Genomic DNA, 17,949 nt, shown 5'->3' with positions numbered 1-17,949 from the left:
TCCAGGAAGGAAGAAGGTAAGAGATTTTTAGAATCAGTTCTACAACCAAATTAGATGGGAAGAAAAGAAAAGGAGCTAAGGAGGAAATCTCCTCAGAAATATAGAATGATAAATTATTTGAAAAGCTTTTAAAAGGTTAGTGAATTTATTGGAAAAATTTTTGCAGTTTGAAAAAACCTACAGATAGGCTTATAGAAAATTATGTGAGTGAAAACATAAGACACCTAACCCCCCCCCCCGTCTCTCACACACACACACACACACACACACACACACACACACACACCCTTATGCAGTCATAAAAAGTCAAATATTAGGACATCAGCTAAACTTGTGACACAACACAACTAGGAGAAATTGATCATTGGAAGGGACAATGTAGCAGAGCTGATTCTACATAGTTCATAAGCAGAAGTGATGAGATAATGTCTATAAGAAATTAAGATATAACATTATAAGAATATTATCAAATGGAAGCAAATACCAAAAAACAGCTAAATAAGTAAAGCCTGATTTTCTCCTGGAAAGAATTGAGGACTTCCAAAGGGTGTGTAGGGGTCGGCTGGTTTTCCTTACTAGTCTTTGAATTTCATTTGACTTTTTTAAAGACTATATGCATCTATGACATAAAACAATTTCTTTTAATAAAAGAAAAATATGTCCAAAATAATGAAGATGTATTTTATTGAGAGTAATAAAATTACCTAGGAATGGTCATTTCAGTATTTGATTGATTTTATTGAAAGATTACAAAATCCAACTAGATTTACACCCCACGCAACACATTCATATGCTTACTGTTGGAATCATGAGCCTGTGTTTTCCAAATACCTCTGTTCATGTAATCCTCTTTTCCTAGATTGCATACTACCTGCAGGAATTCTACCAATCACCCAAAGCCCAGTTGAAGTACTACTTTCCACCTCCATAAAGCACTTCTGATCATCTGTCTTATGCCGTGTATCCGGGCTCACTATGTGCTTGTTCTATTCCCAAACACAACTGGAAGTTCATTGGTGGCAGGGCAGTATCCTAATGTTTTATCTGAGCAATACTAAAGCTAGTGCCTTCACCTCAGTAACTGATACGGTATTTTTAATTTTGAGAGAAAGAGAGAGAGAAAGTACATGAGAAGGGGAGGGGCAGAGAGAGAGGCAGAAAGAATCCAGCAGGCTCTGTGTTGTGAGTGGAGAGCCTGATGCGGGGCTTGAATTCATAAACTGTGATCTGAGCTAACATCAAAAGTCAGATGTGCTTAAGCAACTAAGCCACCCACGCACCCCTAAAAGGAATTTTTTAATTGCCAATTTCACATACATAACAGGCAATGCTTATTTGCAGGCTTCATTAAAATTATATAATACATTAAACAAAATAAAAATTAACAGGCGGTCAATACAAAAATATTCCCAAGTCTATCTTGTGTGATTTGCCAACCCAAACAATAATAAAAAATACAAGTAGTTTCAATTAATTTGGGTAGGAATTTTGAAATCCTTATTTGAACCCCAACTCAGGCCTTTTGTTACTCTTTTTTTTTTTTTTTTGAGACAGAGGGAGACACAGCATGAGCAAGGGAGGGCCAGAGAGAGAGACACAGAATCTGAAACAGGCTCCAAGCTCTGAGCTGTCAGCACAGAACCCGATGTGGGGCTTGAAACCATGAACGGCGAGATCCTGACCTGAGCAGAGGTTGGACACTCAATGACTGAGTCACACAGCCCTCGCCTTTTCTACTCTTTCTTAATCATTAGGCAGGAAGTGTACTTATTCTTCTGTAACTCTTGTGATTTTTTTAAAAAGAGATGGCAAAGTTAGGACACAGAAAAGGTAAAGAGACCAGTTTTAAGTCTGAAAGTAAAGAAGTAGAGGGAACTTCACTGCGTGACTTGCCTTCTTATAAACAAAACAAGGGGCAGAGCACAGGCTGAGGATGAACTGGGACACAAGCATGGGGAAGAAGACTACAATTTAAAACGTGGATTCCTACATCCCAGTTCTATAGAGGATGATTTAATTGGCAGATGCTAGGATTTGATCTCTGGGAATTTTCAAAGCTTCCCAGGTAATTCTTATGGGCTGCCACACATGAGAGCACTGGGTTGACATTTACTAAATATTTATTTGTTTTTGTTCTCAATTTTGCATGGAGAAACTCAGTTTCCACAATAAGCTCAGGAAGTAAATACTACTATAATCTCCATTTAAAGGTGGTGGTTTTAAATGTCCACAAAGCCTGACACTTATCGCTTTAAAAGAGGGCACCAAATCCCCTCCCCTTGACTACAGGCCAAATTCATGACTTGATCTTCCTGAATAGAACATGGTACAAATGGTGCTATTTGTCTTCTGAGGCTTAGTCACTGAAAGCGTAGCTTTCATCTCTTTCTAGTTGGTCATGCCGGGGGAAGCCAGCCAGCAGCCAATGGAAGAGACCTACAGAAAAGAGAGCCTCTCACCAAGGGCCAGCACTAAACTACCAGCCACATAAGTGAACTACCTTGGAAGCACCTCTTTCAGCTCCAGGTGAGCCTTCTGATAACTGCAGCCCTTGATAACTCTGGACCACAATTTCCTGGCAGACTCTGAACCAGCACTAAATTTTGGAATAAGTGTTATACAGCAATAGATAATCACTAAGGCACACCAAGGTTCATCTGATCATACTCATGCAGCTAGCAAAAGGCAAATGGAGATTTGAAACTAGTCAGAATAGATCCAGATCTTCTGCTCTAAGCCATGTGCTAAAATTACTTTCTTCAAAATGAAGATTATCCTGCTGACCCCTTATTAGAGCTGGTGCTGGGATCAAAAGAAATTATATAAATAAAATATCTGCAGCTATCAAACCTAATAGTGAGTAGGTACTTAGCATCTATTATTACCACTAAAAGACATAAATTCTTAAAGAAAATATTAAAAGAGACAGAAAACATATAAGAAATTATCTATATAAAGGAAACATACCCCTGTAAAGATTTTTCCTACAGCAGTTTATTTTAAACTCATTTGTTACCTCTCTGTAGTAATTTCTCACCTAAGTAACATCCACTACAGGTTTTTGCTACTTTTTACTCATAGACTAAATTTTGTCCATATAAAATTAACAGGTTGGAGCTCTAACCTCCAAACTGAGAGTATTTGGAGACAGGGCCTTAACAGAAGGTAATTAAAGTCAGACGAGGCCAAAAAGGCAGGAGCCTAGTCCAACATGCTGGTGTCCTTGTGAGAAAGGAATAGACACCGGAGAGGTCACACACAGAGAAAAGGCCATGTAGGGACACAGTGAGAGGGTGTCATCTGCAAGCCAAGGAGACAGCTCTTATCAGACACCACCACTGTAGGCACTTTGATCTTAGACTTCAGCCTCCAGAACTGTGAGAAAATAAATTTCTGTTGTTCGGATGAGTCCACATAGAGAATCATGAAATTCACACCTTTAGCCATCATCTCCTTCTCCTAAGCTCTGACATTCATGTTATTATTCACCTATTTTATATAAGCTCTTCTTCATGGCCCCATAATTACCTTTCCCTCATGACTTTCATTATCTGTTATTAATGGACCAATTGTTAAGAGGCCACATCAGGATCTCTCTGCCTTCTTCAATAGCAATAGCTGGATCTGAGATAGACAATTAATCAAGAGATCACCAGAACCTACCAAGCTAATAGCATTTGAGCCTTTGGCTTAAGTCCCAGATCTATCTGGAGATCAGGAAAGAGCATTAGTCGGCCACAAAATGTTCCTAGAAAGTTCATGACTAGGCTTCCTTTTAGGACAAAAGATCAGGTCTGACAGGCTGAAGCACTTTAATAAGTAAAGGCCCTACCCTCAGTACAGATAGAAAAGAATGAATTACTAAAGACAAAAACAAAACAAAACAAAACCAACAGTTGCCTTGGGTCTCCTCAAAGCACTGAGTTAGCAGGGAGCTCTCCCTGGTGCTACTTAAACCTGGTCTTAAAACTTTCTTCCTAATTTGTTAGTTTCTATTCACAACAGTGTGACATACTGGCCTTCTGGCCCTGTGGCCCTTCTCAGAGGTATGGGATCAGGGTTCAGCCACCTCACTACCCCTCCCATTCTTCAAATAACAAACTCAAAACCTACAGGTTATCTTTGACTCCTTTCTTAATCTCATTATCTATCTATTGGCCACCCTGTCTCCTATGTTTTCTTTAGAATTCCATTACCAGTTTCTGTTGGTATGCTGAGAAAGTTCTGGAGATGGTAGAAATGTACTTAATGTCAATGAGGTCTGCATGTAAAAGTGATTAAATCGTCAATTTTATATTTCATATATTTACCTCAATTTAAAAAAGTTCCATTGCCATTTATTTGTCAATATAGATCCTTAGGACTGAGACCTCGGTTTCTGCCAGTCTTCTACATGTTCTCCCGGCACCCAGCCTCTTCTCATTCATCCATCTTACATAGCATCACTTAAAATACTGATTCCATCCTATGATCTCTTTCTTCAAAAATTTTCTGTTTGTAGGCTAATATTAATTCCTTAACTTAACATTCAATACGCTCTACCATCTAGTCTCATTTTACTTTTTAAGGAATATCATTTGCTAATCTCCTGTAGCTACCTACCAACAGCTCTGTCAGACACTTCTCTTCTCCTCTGACAATGTTTTTGTGTCCATGCTCTTTTCCTCACCATCCAAAGTCATCTTATGCACCTCAATTTACTGTTTTCACAAAGTGTTTTCTGACCACCATAATCCAGATTGATTCTCCTCTCTTCTTGCTACCACTGACAGGATGTTTTATTTTAAATTTTTTAATGCTTATTATTTTTTCTTGAGAGAGAGCAAATGAGAGAGAGAACATGAGCAGGAAAGGGCAGACAGAGAGAGACACACAGAATCTAAAGCAGGCTCAGGCTCTGAGCTGTCAGCACAGAGCCCGATACGGGGCTCAAATTTACAAACCGTGAGATCATGACCTGAGCCGAAGTTGAACGCTCAACCAGCTGAGCCACTCAGGCGCCCCATAGGATGTACTTAATACTCATTTGAAGAGCTGTAGAATGTACACCACACATATTCTCTGTCCTCAATCACACACTCCTTGAAGTCAGGATGTTTAATCTTTTATTTCTTGGTATCATCCTGTATCTAAGTAGGAGGTATTAAATAAATATTAATGGACTGATCCAACTCCAACTCATTAAGGAAAAAAAAGCATTTGTTCTGAGATGGAGATACTTGCATTTATGTTACAGAAGATTTTCAATAGGAAACTTTCAAATAATGGCGTTTCTAGTTAATCCTAAATGAAATGAACACTATCCTAAAACCTTTTTATTGCTTGCAATCTACAGCTATTCCCAAAATATACCTGAGATTGTTAAAACAAAAAATAGATATGTTACTGGCCCACCAAGATAAGGATAACAGATCAAAATATATGAAACATTGCCAAGCTGAGTCAATTAAAAGCTGAAACCTCAATCAAGAAAAGTGAGTTGTCGCCGTGGAGGAAGTTTAACGTGGCAACAGGAAAGGATGGTCACTGAAGTCCTTTACCGTCTCTCTTCAGTGTGCACTGTCTAAACCAGGGCTTTGACTCAAGCAAAAGGTTCTGGCAGACATCAACTTTAGATGGAAGTTTTTTGATAAATACCTGGTATGCACAAGTATTGGTATGCTGACAAAAAATAGAATCTCAGAACTCTGGGCCTCAGTCAGGTCTAAAGCTGAAAATCTGTTATCAGGAAAGAATCTCAATGGTGTTCCTCACACGGTCAAAGGATGGCCGAGGGCAGCCGGGAGGCTTACACGCAGCAGGAAGACAGTCCTCAGTGCAAGCGCTGGTTGAGTTTAAATGCCTGAAAAAACACTTAGTTGAGGCTCTACAATTCTATAAAGCATGAAAGAGAGGATCTTAATCTGGAAAAATTATATTCAAGAATCAAATAGCTTGCTCTTTACACAGGACAGAATTCAAAGGCCCTTAACATTTTAAAAAAAAAAGAAATACGGCATGGGGTTGTGACAGAATCCAAAAACTACTACATCTGTTGTTATGAGGACTGAGGTATAAAAGCAGGGTAGTCTTTACTAAGGAGGTTTTATCAAAATACTTCTATTATATAGTAATGCCTAGTAAAAAGGGGAGAGGAGAATATAACTGGCCAAGTGTAACATCTGCCTTCAGGGTGTCTGTAAAAATCCTGGCCGCTTCCAGCTTTTGAGTGACCTCTTGTCACGTGTACCCTCTACCCTAAGAATACCACATCCAGCAGAAACCAACAGAAGCACCACGCTCTCTATTTTCCTGCCTGAATTAGGAAGAAAAAATTTACTTTCAAGAGGGTATACTGTCTGATACATAGAGCATATTTCATTCCCTCCACTCACTCAGCAGCTTATAACCAGTAGGTACTTTCATTAATACTTCCTTAATTGAATTTATCAGATGTGGCTCCACAGGTTTTCAGGAAATGAGGGACCCACTACTAAGGCAAACATCCGTGTCTCTGCCCCATTTAGAATTTGTTATTTGTGCATAATCACACAACCGCTTGAGTAGATAACCAGTCTTACATTTTGAATGACAGCACTTTTTTATGATGCAAATTAAATTTTTTAGCCATCAGAGAAAGAGGTCATGGATGAGAAGATAATTGACAAAGAAGACCTAAATTTTCACGAAATATTTCCTAATATTAGTATCTAACATTAAAACTTAACAATAAAGATTCTTAATACTATATATTTTGATTCTTAATTATTTTGTATGAAGCACATATTTAAATCTTCAACTAGCTTTTGTAGCAATTAGTTTTAAATGATTTTTAGAAATTTATCCTAAAATTTAACATCTCCATGACAAGGATAATATATTTCTTACCAGAATCATTTAAGGAGCAATGTTTACCCTCTTGAAATCCTCATACATGTAAACATGAAAAAGTTGTTTCTAATGAACAAGCCTCCAACATGTCACTTACTTTCACATACTGATACAGAAAGCTTAAAATACGGAGATAACCACAACAAATGATTGTGCCGTTTTTACTTTCATATATATAATCACGATTTTTCAAATAGAATACAACATACCACATGGCCTTCTGGCATGCCCATTCTTTAGTACATATACTACACAATAATTACTCCGCTACTTTAGAGAAATGTGGCTCTAAGTAACATCCTTTTTAATCTGGCAATATATATATATATATTTATTTATATATAAATATATATATATATAAATATATTTCTTTTTCACTCTAACTTGGCAAAAATAAGGAAAAAATGGCTTTTTAAGACTAAATCATTGTTCTTACTATTTATAGGAGGGAAAACTAAATAATGATTATGCCTATAGTTACTACCTTTAAAAATGAAGTTTCTTCACTTAAAATCACTTCATCATCCAATCAAAAATCAATTTTCCTCCAGTTGTGTAAAAGGAACACAACTGTTTTAGGACTCCATCTTGCTTAGGCGAGAAACACAGCCCACCACTGACCTTCCGGTCTCAAAGGTCACTAACCAAATACCACTCAATCAATATCTCCTACAGAATCTAAAGCCTTATTCCCACTCCCTCTATGATGGCCACGAGACAGAAAAGAATTTCTCTGGCTCACAAACATTAGGGTTTTTCAGTATTGGTTAAGTATTCATATGCCAATAGTCTGAGAAATTACACTTAGTAGAGGCATTTCATAATCCATTTAGTATTAGTTTAGGGTAGAATATGAGGGCCTGGAGTAAAAGAGAAAACTCATGGTTGTGGAGAAATCACTAATATTTAAAAGCTTACCTTAATATTTACCATTTAGGTATTTAATATGTAAAGGCTTAGTTTTAACTGAAACATAAAGCTGCTTGAAGTGCTGGACGTATTCAGCCGCACCAACCTTGGAAGAGCTGGACGAACCGGGGGTGCAGTGCCGAGGTGACCAGGCTCTCCGGCAGCTCCCTCAGGAAGAGCTTCAACAGACTGGCTGCTGAGCAGATGTCCCCGTCTCTCCCGAGCTCCACAGGGGCCCCGCTCTCAAACTTCCGTCGCAGCTGCTCCACCAGCTTTACGTTGCCATTCACCCTAAAAAGGCCTTCCTGGGTGAGTCCTGGAGCAGGGGAGCAGACACACAGAAAATAAACAGGGGTGGCTCACCAACAGACACTAAATAAAGAATGGTCACACCACCACCACCACCAACAAATTTCAGTACAGGATTTTCCAAATAATTATCACATACTGGAAGATGTTCATACTTTACAAAGATGCTTTGCTAGAATAATAAATTTTCAAATCTACTATGTATCAACTAAAAAGGTCATAAAGGATTGTTATAAAAGCTGACCTCTAAAAATACGGTTAGTACACATAGAAACAGAGAACAGATCCTATTCTACAAAGAAACGGTATTTATAATCCTATGTAGTACCTAACAGAAACTTACCCTCGGCTCCAACAGCACCTTAGCAGTTTGAAAACAACTATGTAAAACAAAACAAAACAAAACAAAACACCCCTAACATGCAAGAAACTTAACTGTATGTGATTACCTTTGTAATAAATAAGAAGAAATATCTCTTTTGTAATTACTAAATTCAGAGGACAACATTCTATGAGACTATAAAGTAGGATAAGACAAGATCCTTGCAGTCAGCCGATTGGTGGGTATCTTATTGTTGGCTGGGGCAGCAGAGTAGCCTTCCTAAAAGAGTCTTTGGCCACAGGGCACCATCTTTGATGAAAGCATAAGGAAGACAGGAAGAGAGGGGTTGATGAACTGTGAAGCTAATGCAGTTTAAGCTTCAGGTTTCCTCATTTATCTAGGCCCTTTCCAATGCTCTGCGCCTAATTCTGTAGTCTTAATTTTGTATTCTTTTTCTTAAAAAGGGCCCACCAAAGGGGTAAGCAGCAGGACACAGAAAATTGTGATTCATCCCCAACAAAGAAGAACAAACAAATGAATTGCAGAGGCAGGACAACATAAAGGAAGATAAACAGATGAAAATGTGGAGTGTTTAGGTCAAAGAGTGATGGGGGTAATAAAATGGAAGAAATGGGATAGAGCCACGAATGTCAAGTTCAAGAGTGAACACCTGGAGCTTCTGGCTAGCTCAGCTGGGAGTACACGTTACCCTTGATCTCAGGGTCATGAGATTGAGCCCCACACTGGCCATAAAGACTACTTAAAAAACACGCTAAGACTTTATCAGGGGAGCATTAAGGAGTAGGGGGAACACAATATAATCAAAGGTTGAGGAAGATTCTGCTAGCTAAGTAGAGCATGGAGAGGGCAGAAAGCTTGCATAGGGAATCACATTCTACTCTAAGGCAATGAGAGATTCTGGTGGCAAGAAAGTGCAAAGAGAGGGGAAAAAATGATTTGGTAACTGAGTACAAAAAGGAACCAAGGAAGAGGAAGAGTTGAAAGGTAATTTTAAGGTTTAAGAACTAGGAATCCAGGAAAAAGCCCTGTAAAGGACAAGGTGAAACGGGAGTGAGGGATGGGAGGTGGTTCAGGGGAAAGGTCAGGATTTCCAGCTGAGCGTACTGGGGTTTAAGGAGACAGCACACCATATAATAAAGTAAGGTCGTCAGTGGAGGCACGCTGCCGGTGTAAGACACAATCTTTCCAGTAAAGAGCAACCAAGGACTCAACTGGCCACTCTTCTTTTGAGAGTTTAATGGTGAAGTTTAGCAATGACTTAGGGCACTGAAGCCCATTAGACTTATTCAGATGTGAACTGTTTGTTTATATCAGCTTTTGATTCTTTCTCTTACCTGCTAATTGTATTGCTCTTTCTAAAGAAAAAGAAAGCTAATTTCATTTTCATTTGTAATTTGATAAAAAAATTTTTATGAATCCTTCAACTTAATAAATATACATATATATATATATATATATATATATTTTTTTTTTTTTTTGCAAAAATCTTGGGGCACCTGGGTGGCTCAGTCAGTTAAACATCAGACTTCAGCTCAGGTCATGATCTCATAGTTTGTGGGTTTGTGCCCCACATCAAGCTCGGTGCTGACAGCTCAGAGCCTGGAGCCTGCTTCAGATTCTGTCTCTCTCTGTCTTCCCCTTGCCGGATCATGCTCCGTTTCTCTGTGTCTCAAAAATAAATAAAACATAAAAAATTAAAAAAAAAAGAACTCAATAAATATTTAATGAGTACTTGGCACAGTATTAAGAAACTTTAAAAAAAAAAACTTTGAAAAAGAAATTCAAACCCTACCATTTTCCTTACAGAGTTCATAAAGTGGTAAGATGTTTGCATTTGCATTTATATTATTATTAATTTTTTCAATGTTTATTTATTTTTAACAGAGTGAGATGAAGTACAAGCGGCGGGGGGGGGGGGGGAAGCAAAGAGAAGGGGAAACATAGAATCTGAAGCAGGGCTGTCATCCCAGAGCCCAACATGGGGCTCGAACTCAGGAACCACAAGATCGTGACCTGAGCCAAAGTCTGATGCTTAATTGACTGAGCCACCCAGGTGCCCCAAAATGTTTGCATATGTGCGTGTGTGCCTGTGTGTATTATGTAATTTGGATATCAAACGTTGACATGAATTTTAGCTCCAATTTTGACAAAAGTTTGGGAAACCAGAGAGTATTTTAAAACCAACATGACCGGGGCACCATGTAATGAGAGGAGAAAGCAGTATGTGTGGTAGGCAGCCTCTCAAATCACCCTAGTGATGCCGGTCTCCTGGTTTCCACACCTATGTGTAATCCCTTCCCCTTCTTGTGATCTGGATCTAAGATGTATATCAAAACAGAATATGACAAACAAAATTATGTTTAAGTTCTAATTTCACTTTTGAAGTAAGGTTATAAAAGACTGATGTTCATCTTACTTCTCTCTCTCTCTCCCCCTCCCTCCCTCCGTCCGTCCTTCCGTCTCTCTGGCTTTGCTAGCTTGCTCACTCTGATGAATCAGCTGATTTTTATTTTGTTAGCTATCTTATGAAGAGGTCCACGTGGCAAGGAACTGAGGGCAGTTTCTGAATAGCAGCCAGTGAGTAACTTAGACCCTCAGGTCAACAGTCCACAAGGAACTGAATCCTGCTCCACGTGAATGAGCTTGGAAGTGAACCTTCTCCTGGTCAGGTACTCTTATGACTGCAGCCTTATAAGAGATCCTAAGACAGAAAACACAACTAAATTGTGCCCAGATTCCTGACCCACAGACACTGTGAGATAAGGAACAGTGTTTTAAAGCTACTGTGTTTGCGGGTGATCTGTGGTACAGCAACAGATAACTATCTTGATATGCCATTCTCTTTAATATTGCAGAATATCAGTTATTGAGAGACTTCCTATTTAACTCATTTTTAAAGCTTTCAAGGTCTATTCCCCCATTCTAAGCTTTATCTATAACTTCACAAATATGCATTGCCATCAAGCAGATAGCACCCCCAAAAGAAAATCCCATTCCAAGACCCAAATCATGATAATTTAGAATTCTGCACCCAGTCCTAGATCCACCCGGCTCCTCCTTGTTTTCGGTCAGCAAAGGCCTCTTGGACCTGATTTCACAGTGTTTTTCTAGCTTTGACCTTAGGTTTTCTTTTCCAATAAGGCTTTTTGACCCTTCCCTCAAATAAATATTTCCAATTATTTCAAAATAACTACCCAACTCCAAAAAGTGGCTTTGGTTTTCAAGGTCCCTGATCCCACTAGCCTTTACTGGTGTAGAGACAAGGCATAAATGGAAGTCACTGAAATCAATGCTTCTCGGCTATTCTTTCCTGCTCCTAGTCCATTTGTTTGTACAGCACTCTCCCCTCAAAACTTCTCTCACCCAAACGATTCCTATGTCCAGTGATTTTCAATTAGAGGCAATTTACCCTGGATGTGGCTCCATTATACTCCGGGGAAAAGAATCCATACCGTTTCTTAAAGCCCTTTATGGATTTATAATATATCCAACACCCATATGAGGCTTCTCAGACTATACAGTATTTCAATTTCTCTACTCTAAATTCTTAGGGAATGATGATTTTAAAAGAAATGTCCAGAGGAAGGAGAGGTTTATAAGGCTTTGGGGAGTTTCTCTCCTTTATTTCTCCTGATTTCAGGAGTTACAGGTTAAACATCAAATAACAATTTAATAATTGGTTTTAAAATGAAACCATTGATAGTGGCTTTTATGAACAATTGAGGTATTTATTTCAAAATAGTATGCATACATCGTTAGAAACGTGTGCCGTAAGTCAGAATTTGCTTAACTGGCACACTTTGCCCAGAAAGTACTAGGACAATACATGGGCATATTCTGCCACCTGGTGGTGAGTGGACAGTCCTACACAACTTAAAATGGTACACCCCACAGTATCTTCATGCTACAGGAATCCAATAACATTTTCAACAAGATTAGTTATTTTAAAATAGCGTAAAAATGATATGCCTTGTAATCTTGTAATATTTTCCTTCCAATGGGAAAAATTTTTAAAGGAAAAATATGTATAGAAAAAAACTTCAAAGTCTTTTAAAAAGGCTTTCCTATAAATCTTACTCTGTCCTAAAATTCTTCTATAACAGTTTTCCCTCAAGTTATCAAAGGTCTACATTTATATTAAATATCACAGTATGACCCCAGTATCTACCTAGGCTTAACTGATATGACCAATTATCCCCACATCTGATACCTGCTGGATGTGCCTATTGTATTCTGCACGTAGGTGCACAGTAATGCACAGATGCAAAAGAAATGTCTTTGGACATCAAAAAAATACAAAATACTTAATGAAACTAATTGAAGTACCTTTCTCACAAACTTCATACTACCCTTCAAACCTATGCAAGGTTTTTGGTTTATTAACATGGTAGTTTCAGACACAATACGAACCTTCTGGTTGTCTACATAGTAATTGACTATATCACCTTTCAAAACAGAGGATAGGTACCCTACCTGCCTTAGCTTGCCAACCCAAGATTCAGATTCCATGGGTGTGCAAAGATTCCATTAGGGATTCTATTTCCCATTTCTAGTTAAGAATAGATTTTCTAGGGGCGCCTGGATGGCTCAGTCGGTTAAGTGGCCAACTTTGGCTCAGGTCATGATCTTGCGGTTTGTGAGTTCAAGCCCCGTGTCTGGCTCTGGGCTGACAGCTCGGAGCCTGATGCCTGCTTTGGATTCTGTGTCTCCCTCGCTCTCTCTGCCCTCCTCTGCTCACACTCTGTCTCTTAAAAATAAATAAATGTAAAATAGAACATCAATTTTTTTAACATTTCTAATTAAGAATGACTGATTGAGGGGCGCCTGGGTGGCCCAGTCAGTTAAGCATCCAACTTCGGCTCAGGTCATGATCTCACATTTGTGGGGTTGAGCCCCTCATTGGGCTCTGTGCTGACAGCTTAGAGCCTGGAGCCGGCTTCAGATGCTGTGTCTCCCTTGGCCTCTGCCCCTCCCCTTCTCATGCTCTGGCTCTTTCTGTCTCAAAAATAAATAAAACATTAAAATTTTAAAAAAAGAATGATTTGGCCCATTAAAATGTTTAGTTTGCATTACTTGAATACACCCTGTTAAGGCAGAACTATGGGTAAGATGACATAGAATACCTAATTCAAATTTTGCCAATATCTTCATATAGTCATGCCATGAATTTAACTGGTTCAACCTTTCTAGAGTGGATTGTGAACGCGCACATCCTTTGACCCTGGAGCCTACAGATATACTCATAGAGCTTGAAATGATGCATGGTAAAGGTTAGCCACTGAATCATTGTTTAGAGACAGCAAAAGACTGAATACAATTCAATATTAATCAGCATGTGACTGCTTAAAGAACTACTTCATATATATATAGTCAAACACTGTGCAAGGGAAAAAAAGAATTACATGAGTAAAGCTTTTTATGCAATATGGAAAGATTTCCACAATATACTGTTAACTGAGTTTTTAAAGAAGATTCGTAACAGTATGGATGGTATGCTATATTTTTAAAGGGAAAAAAGAAAACATGTGTACATGATTATATATTCATAAAATAGCTTTGTAAGAATATACCAGACACTAGTGAAGCAATACTGTTACCAGGAAGTAATACTGATAATGATCGGGGGACAGGTTTTGGATGAAGAGATTTTTAATTGTATATCCTCCTGTATTTTTGTACTAAATAAGGATATTAACTATTCAATAATTTTTTAAACTTAAAAATGAGCATGATCATTACATGAGCGTAACCCCGAAAGGCGATTAGTTGTTGTTGGATGAAAGTTCGGAACACTAGGCCAAAACCAAAATATTTTACGTAGTCACACTTTGTACCCAAATGAATAGTATTCAACCTTATTTAAGAGATTAAATGAATTACTTAGAGATCTATTTGTATCTGAATCAGCAAGATATGGTTTTCCTCAATACTGAGTGTTTTTGACTCCTTCAAAGTTCTAAATTAATATAATCTGGCTTCAAGATCCTTAGGCTGAGATCCCATCATCCTGCTATGCTGCACACCGCACCTTTTTTGTTTAACCTGTTTAAAGTATTGGAATAAACCCAGAGCTATTCTCTAAAAATCTTACCTGTCTGTAGCTTATCACCCTCTAAAAATACAGAGATAGCTCCTATGAAGTAAAAATGCAAACCTAGCTCTTCGGTTTTCAGAAGAGAATATCATTTTGGCATCTACATAACTAGTAACCTGGGCAAACAGTTGTTTTCCAGTTAACACAGAACACCTGACCTTCTGAGGTCTGGCCTACGTGCCATTCCATTCCTGTCACAAGTTGATTCACGTTCCTGCAGAAGAACAGATACACTGTGCTTCTCACGTATCCCCAACGAAGGATCTTTCTTAGCTGCGGGGTGGGGGCTCGTAATCATGGGAAGATAAGGAAGCAAACTGCACAAAGTACAGAATGCCTCTGAAGTCCCGAGTTTTACCTTTAAACATTCCAACAAAGTTTCGGCTCTACTCTGCAGAGTCTTTCACGTAGAAATGTTGCTTCAGTAGAGAAAATAATGAAAATTCCAAGCTTTTAACTCAGATTATTTCCTTCTCAAAATTTCTAAAGCTTATTGATATATATTATGCAGTTTGGGGTTTTTCCATGATACTGCCCTTGTTTGAAAAGCATGAATACTGAGGATATGAAAAAATTTCTCTCTACTTATCCCGGTTTTTAAGTCCTTGTTTAAATGAATTGATTTAAAAAGCTGTAAGATAGCTATTAGTAATAAGGAGATTTATCTTTTTATCATTCAATGACTTATGGTATTCTCCAATTGTTTTACATGTTTAATTATATCACTTCAAAAGTAAATGACCCCCCATAGTAGCTATAGATCATACTTTTTTTTTTTTTAAGTGTCCCTACTGAGCTTATGAAAGCAATCAAATCATCCAGTAAGTTCACGATTGGTCTCAGCTGAAAAAGATACCCCAAAGCTGCTGTTACGCTAAAAATTAGTATCAGTTGGAATTCAATGAATCAAGAGAAGTCACTATTAATATTAGAACAACGTATTTTAGAACTCAAAACTAGGAAATCATTCCAAACTAGAAATCTCAATAATTAAATTGGTCCATGATAAATTGAATAGTACTCTCAAAATAATATTAAATAGTAATAATGCTCTTATGGTCCTTTTTAAAGGAAAAGGACCACCACATAATAGTTATCCTAATATAACTGTCCTACATAATTGATATCCTAATTAAGGTGTTCTAGGAACTATTCCAATCCACTGTGAGCAGTTCACACAGAAACTGAACTGTGTGCGAGAACTGACCACCACCAGAATTCACACAGAACTTACCGTGTTTTGTCAAGTACTCCACTATACTCCCCACTACCGCCGGAATGCCGTTCTCAGTGAGCCCCTGCCGCTGAAGGTCTTGGAGACTGACTCCAAATAACTTTTTATATGTGGAACTCCTCTGCTCCTGCAGTGGCACCGCCACTATCTTTTTCATGTCTTCTTTCAGCCGAACCGCTGCTTTACTTTGCTTAAAAGACCATAAGAAAAAAGAGCAGTCAGTCATATTTACCACAGGAGGTTGCATGGTGATGGGAAAAACACCTGAATTGAAACAGAAGTGTCTGGAGACCTATAGTAAGGGTCTTATTTTTTACTTTGACTCCCATCAAAACTACTACCATCTCTCACATGTGGCTCCATATGAAAGGCACATACTGATAGAATGGTTAAAAAGAATGAGAAATAACGAGGAACCTAAAGGCACAACTTAACTGTAGCCAAGGGAGGGAGCGATACACCGCAGTATCTAAGACAGATTATTACAGTAACCAAGGGGTGGGACCAGAAGCACCTGGGGAACAGGAAAATAAAACATTCATAAGATCACTAAAACTCCATGAGGATCCTAGGATAATAGGAGATTTCTAAAGATGAAAATGTATCTAGATGTCATTTTAAGGTAGCTTTAATTTGGAGCCTTAGAAAAAATATATTTAGGTAGAGTGAACATTTGTTTCTCTGATTTAATTACATCTGTGAATGTATCTCATCAGTATTTTTTGGCACATAAGTCAGCCCATTTCTCACGGAAGTTCAAATATTCTAGCTATGAAACGACAATGTTTCAGGGAGTCACAATTAAACATTTTCAACAAGACTACGCATACTGTAAGTAAAAAATGCAGCTTATTTTCAATTCAGGTTATCACCACAATGAAAAACCCATACAAATTTGTTTCTTCCTTTTAATAGAAATTTGTACTACAAGGGAGTGTTATATTAAACCATATTAAAATTTATCTTTTATAACTGAGGGATCTTTTTAAAGCATGTGCACTATATAAATGTTAAGTATAAGTCTAAACATTGAAAATCTGTAAAAATGCAAACCATTTTGTTTGGGGACAGAGGCAGCAGATTGGGGGAGACTTTCACTCTATGAGAATGAATGTGGCAACCAACCAAAATGTAAATGCTCTAAGTGCAAGCTCACTAGTATCCAAAAGCAGAAACTTTACCTCCAGTTTAGAATTGAGGAAACAAAGATCAGAGTTAAGTGCTCTGGCACAAGTCACAGAACTGGTAAGTGTCATTCTCCTCTAAGACCATGTTTCTCTCCCTACATCATATTTATATTAATGTCCTAGTGTAGTTTGCGTGTAATTATAGTAATACACTACTATTAAACCTATATACTGTATGACCCAAATAATGCCACAAAGTTAATTCTACAATCTTGATTTTGAGTAGGGTGCCCGTATTTTCAATTTGAATCTTATAACCCACAGAACCAAACCAACTTCCATTGAGATATCTGCATCTTTTTGAAAAATGTATTTATTTAAATTGAAGTTAGTTAATATACAGTATAGTATTGGTTTCAGGAGTAGAGCCCAGTGATCCATCACCTACATATGATCCCCAGTGGTCATACGAACAAGTGCCCTTTGTAGTGCCCATCACCCATGTAGCCCGTCTCACCACCCAACATTCCTCCAGCAATCCTCAGTTTATTCTCTGTATTTGAGAGTCTCTTAAGGAGGCACCTGGGTGGCTCAGGTCATGATCTCAGATTCAGGAGTTCAACACCCACGTCAGGCTTTGTGCTGACAGCTCAGAGCCTGTAGCCTGCTTCAGATTCTCTGTATGTCAAAAATAAATATTAAAAAAATTTTTTTTAAGTCTCTTATGGTTTGCCTCCCTCTGTTTTTATCTTATTTTTCCTTCCCTTCCTCTGTGTTCATCTGTTTCTTAAATTCCATATATGTATGAAATCATAGGATATTTGTCTTTCTCTGACTTATTTCGCTTAGCATAATACACTCTAGTTGCATCTACATTGTGGCAAATGTCAAGATTTCATTCTTTTCGATTGCCAAGTAGTATTCCACTGTATATTTATAAACATCTTCTTTATCCATTCATCAGTTGATGGATATCTAGGGTCTTTACATAATTTGGCTATTGTTGACAATGCTGCTATAAACATTCATTTTTGAAAGCCAGATCTTCCTAGTGAAAATTAAT

At 38.0% G+C, this 17,949-nt stretch overlaps 1 protein-coding gene across 1 annotated transcript in view; it reads right to left on the bottom strand.

The window, feature by feature from the left end:
• The window catches only part of FAM13A (family with sequence similarity 13 member A), a 313,453-nt gene that overhangs the window by 281,264 nt on the left and 14,240 nt on the right, over positions 1-17,949 (bottom strand). The window contains exons 2-3 of the mRNA XM_029943172.1: positions 15,760-15,949; positions 7,886-8,095 (exon numbers count right to left, since the gene is read on the bottom strand). Of these exons, the coding sequence (XP_029799032.1) occupies positions 7,886-8,095; positions 15,760-15,949 (400 nt within the window). The remainder of the gene's footprint in view (positions 1-7,885; positions 8,096-15,759; positions 15,950-17,949) is intronic.

This window comes from Suricata suricatta, chromosome 1 (assembly GCF_006229205.1).
Source record: "Suricata suricatta isolate VVHF042 chromosome 1, meerkat_22Aug2017_6uvM2_HiC, whole genome shotgun sequence".
Classification (NCBI taxonomy): Eukaryota; Metazoa; Chordata; class Mammalia; order Carnivora; family Herpestidae; genus Suricata; species Suricata suricatta.
The sequence above is the reverse complement of the archived record's forward strand: the minus strand, read 5'-3'. Positions and strand labels throughout refer to the sequence as shown.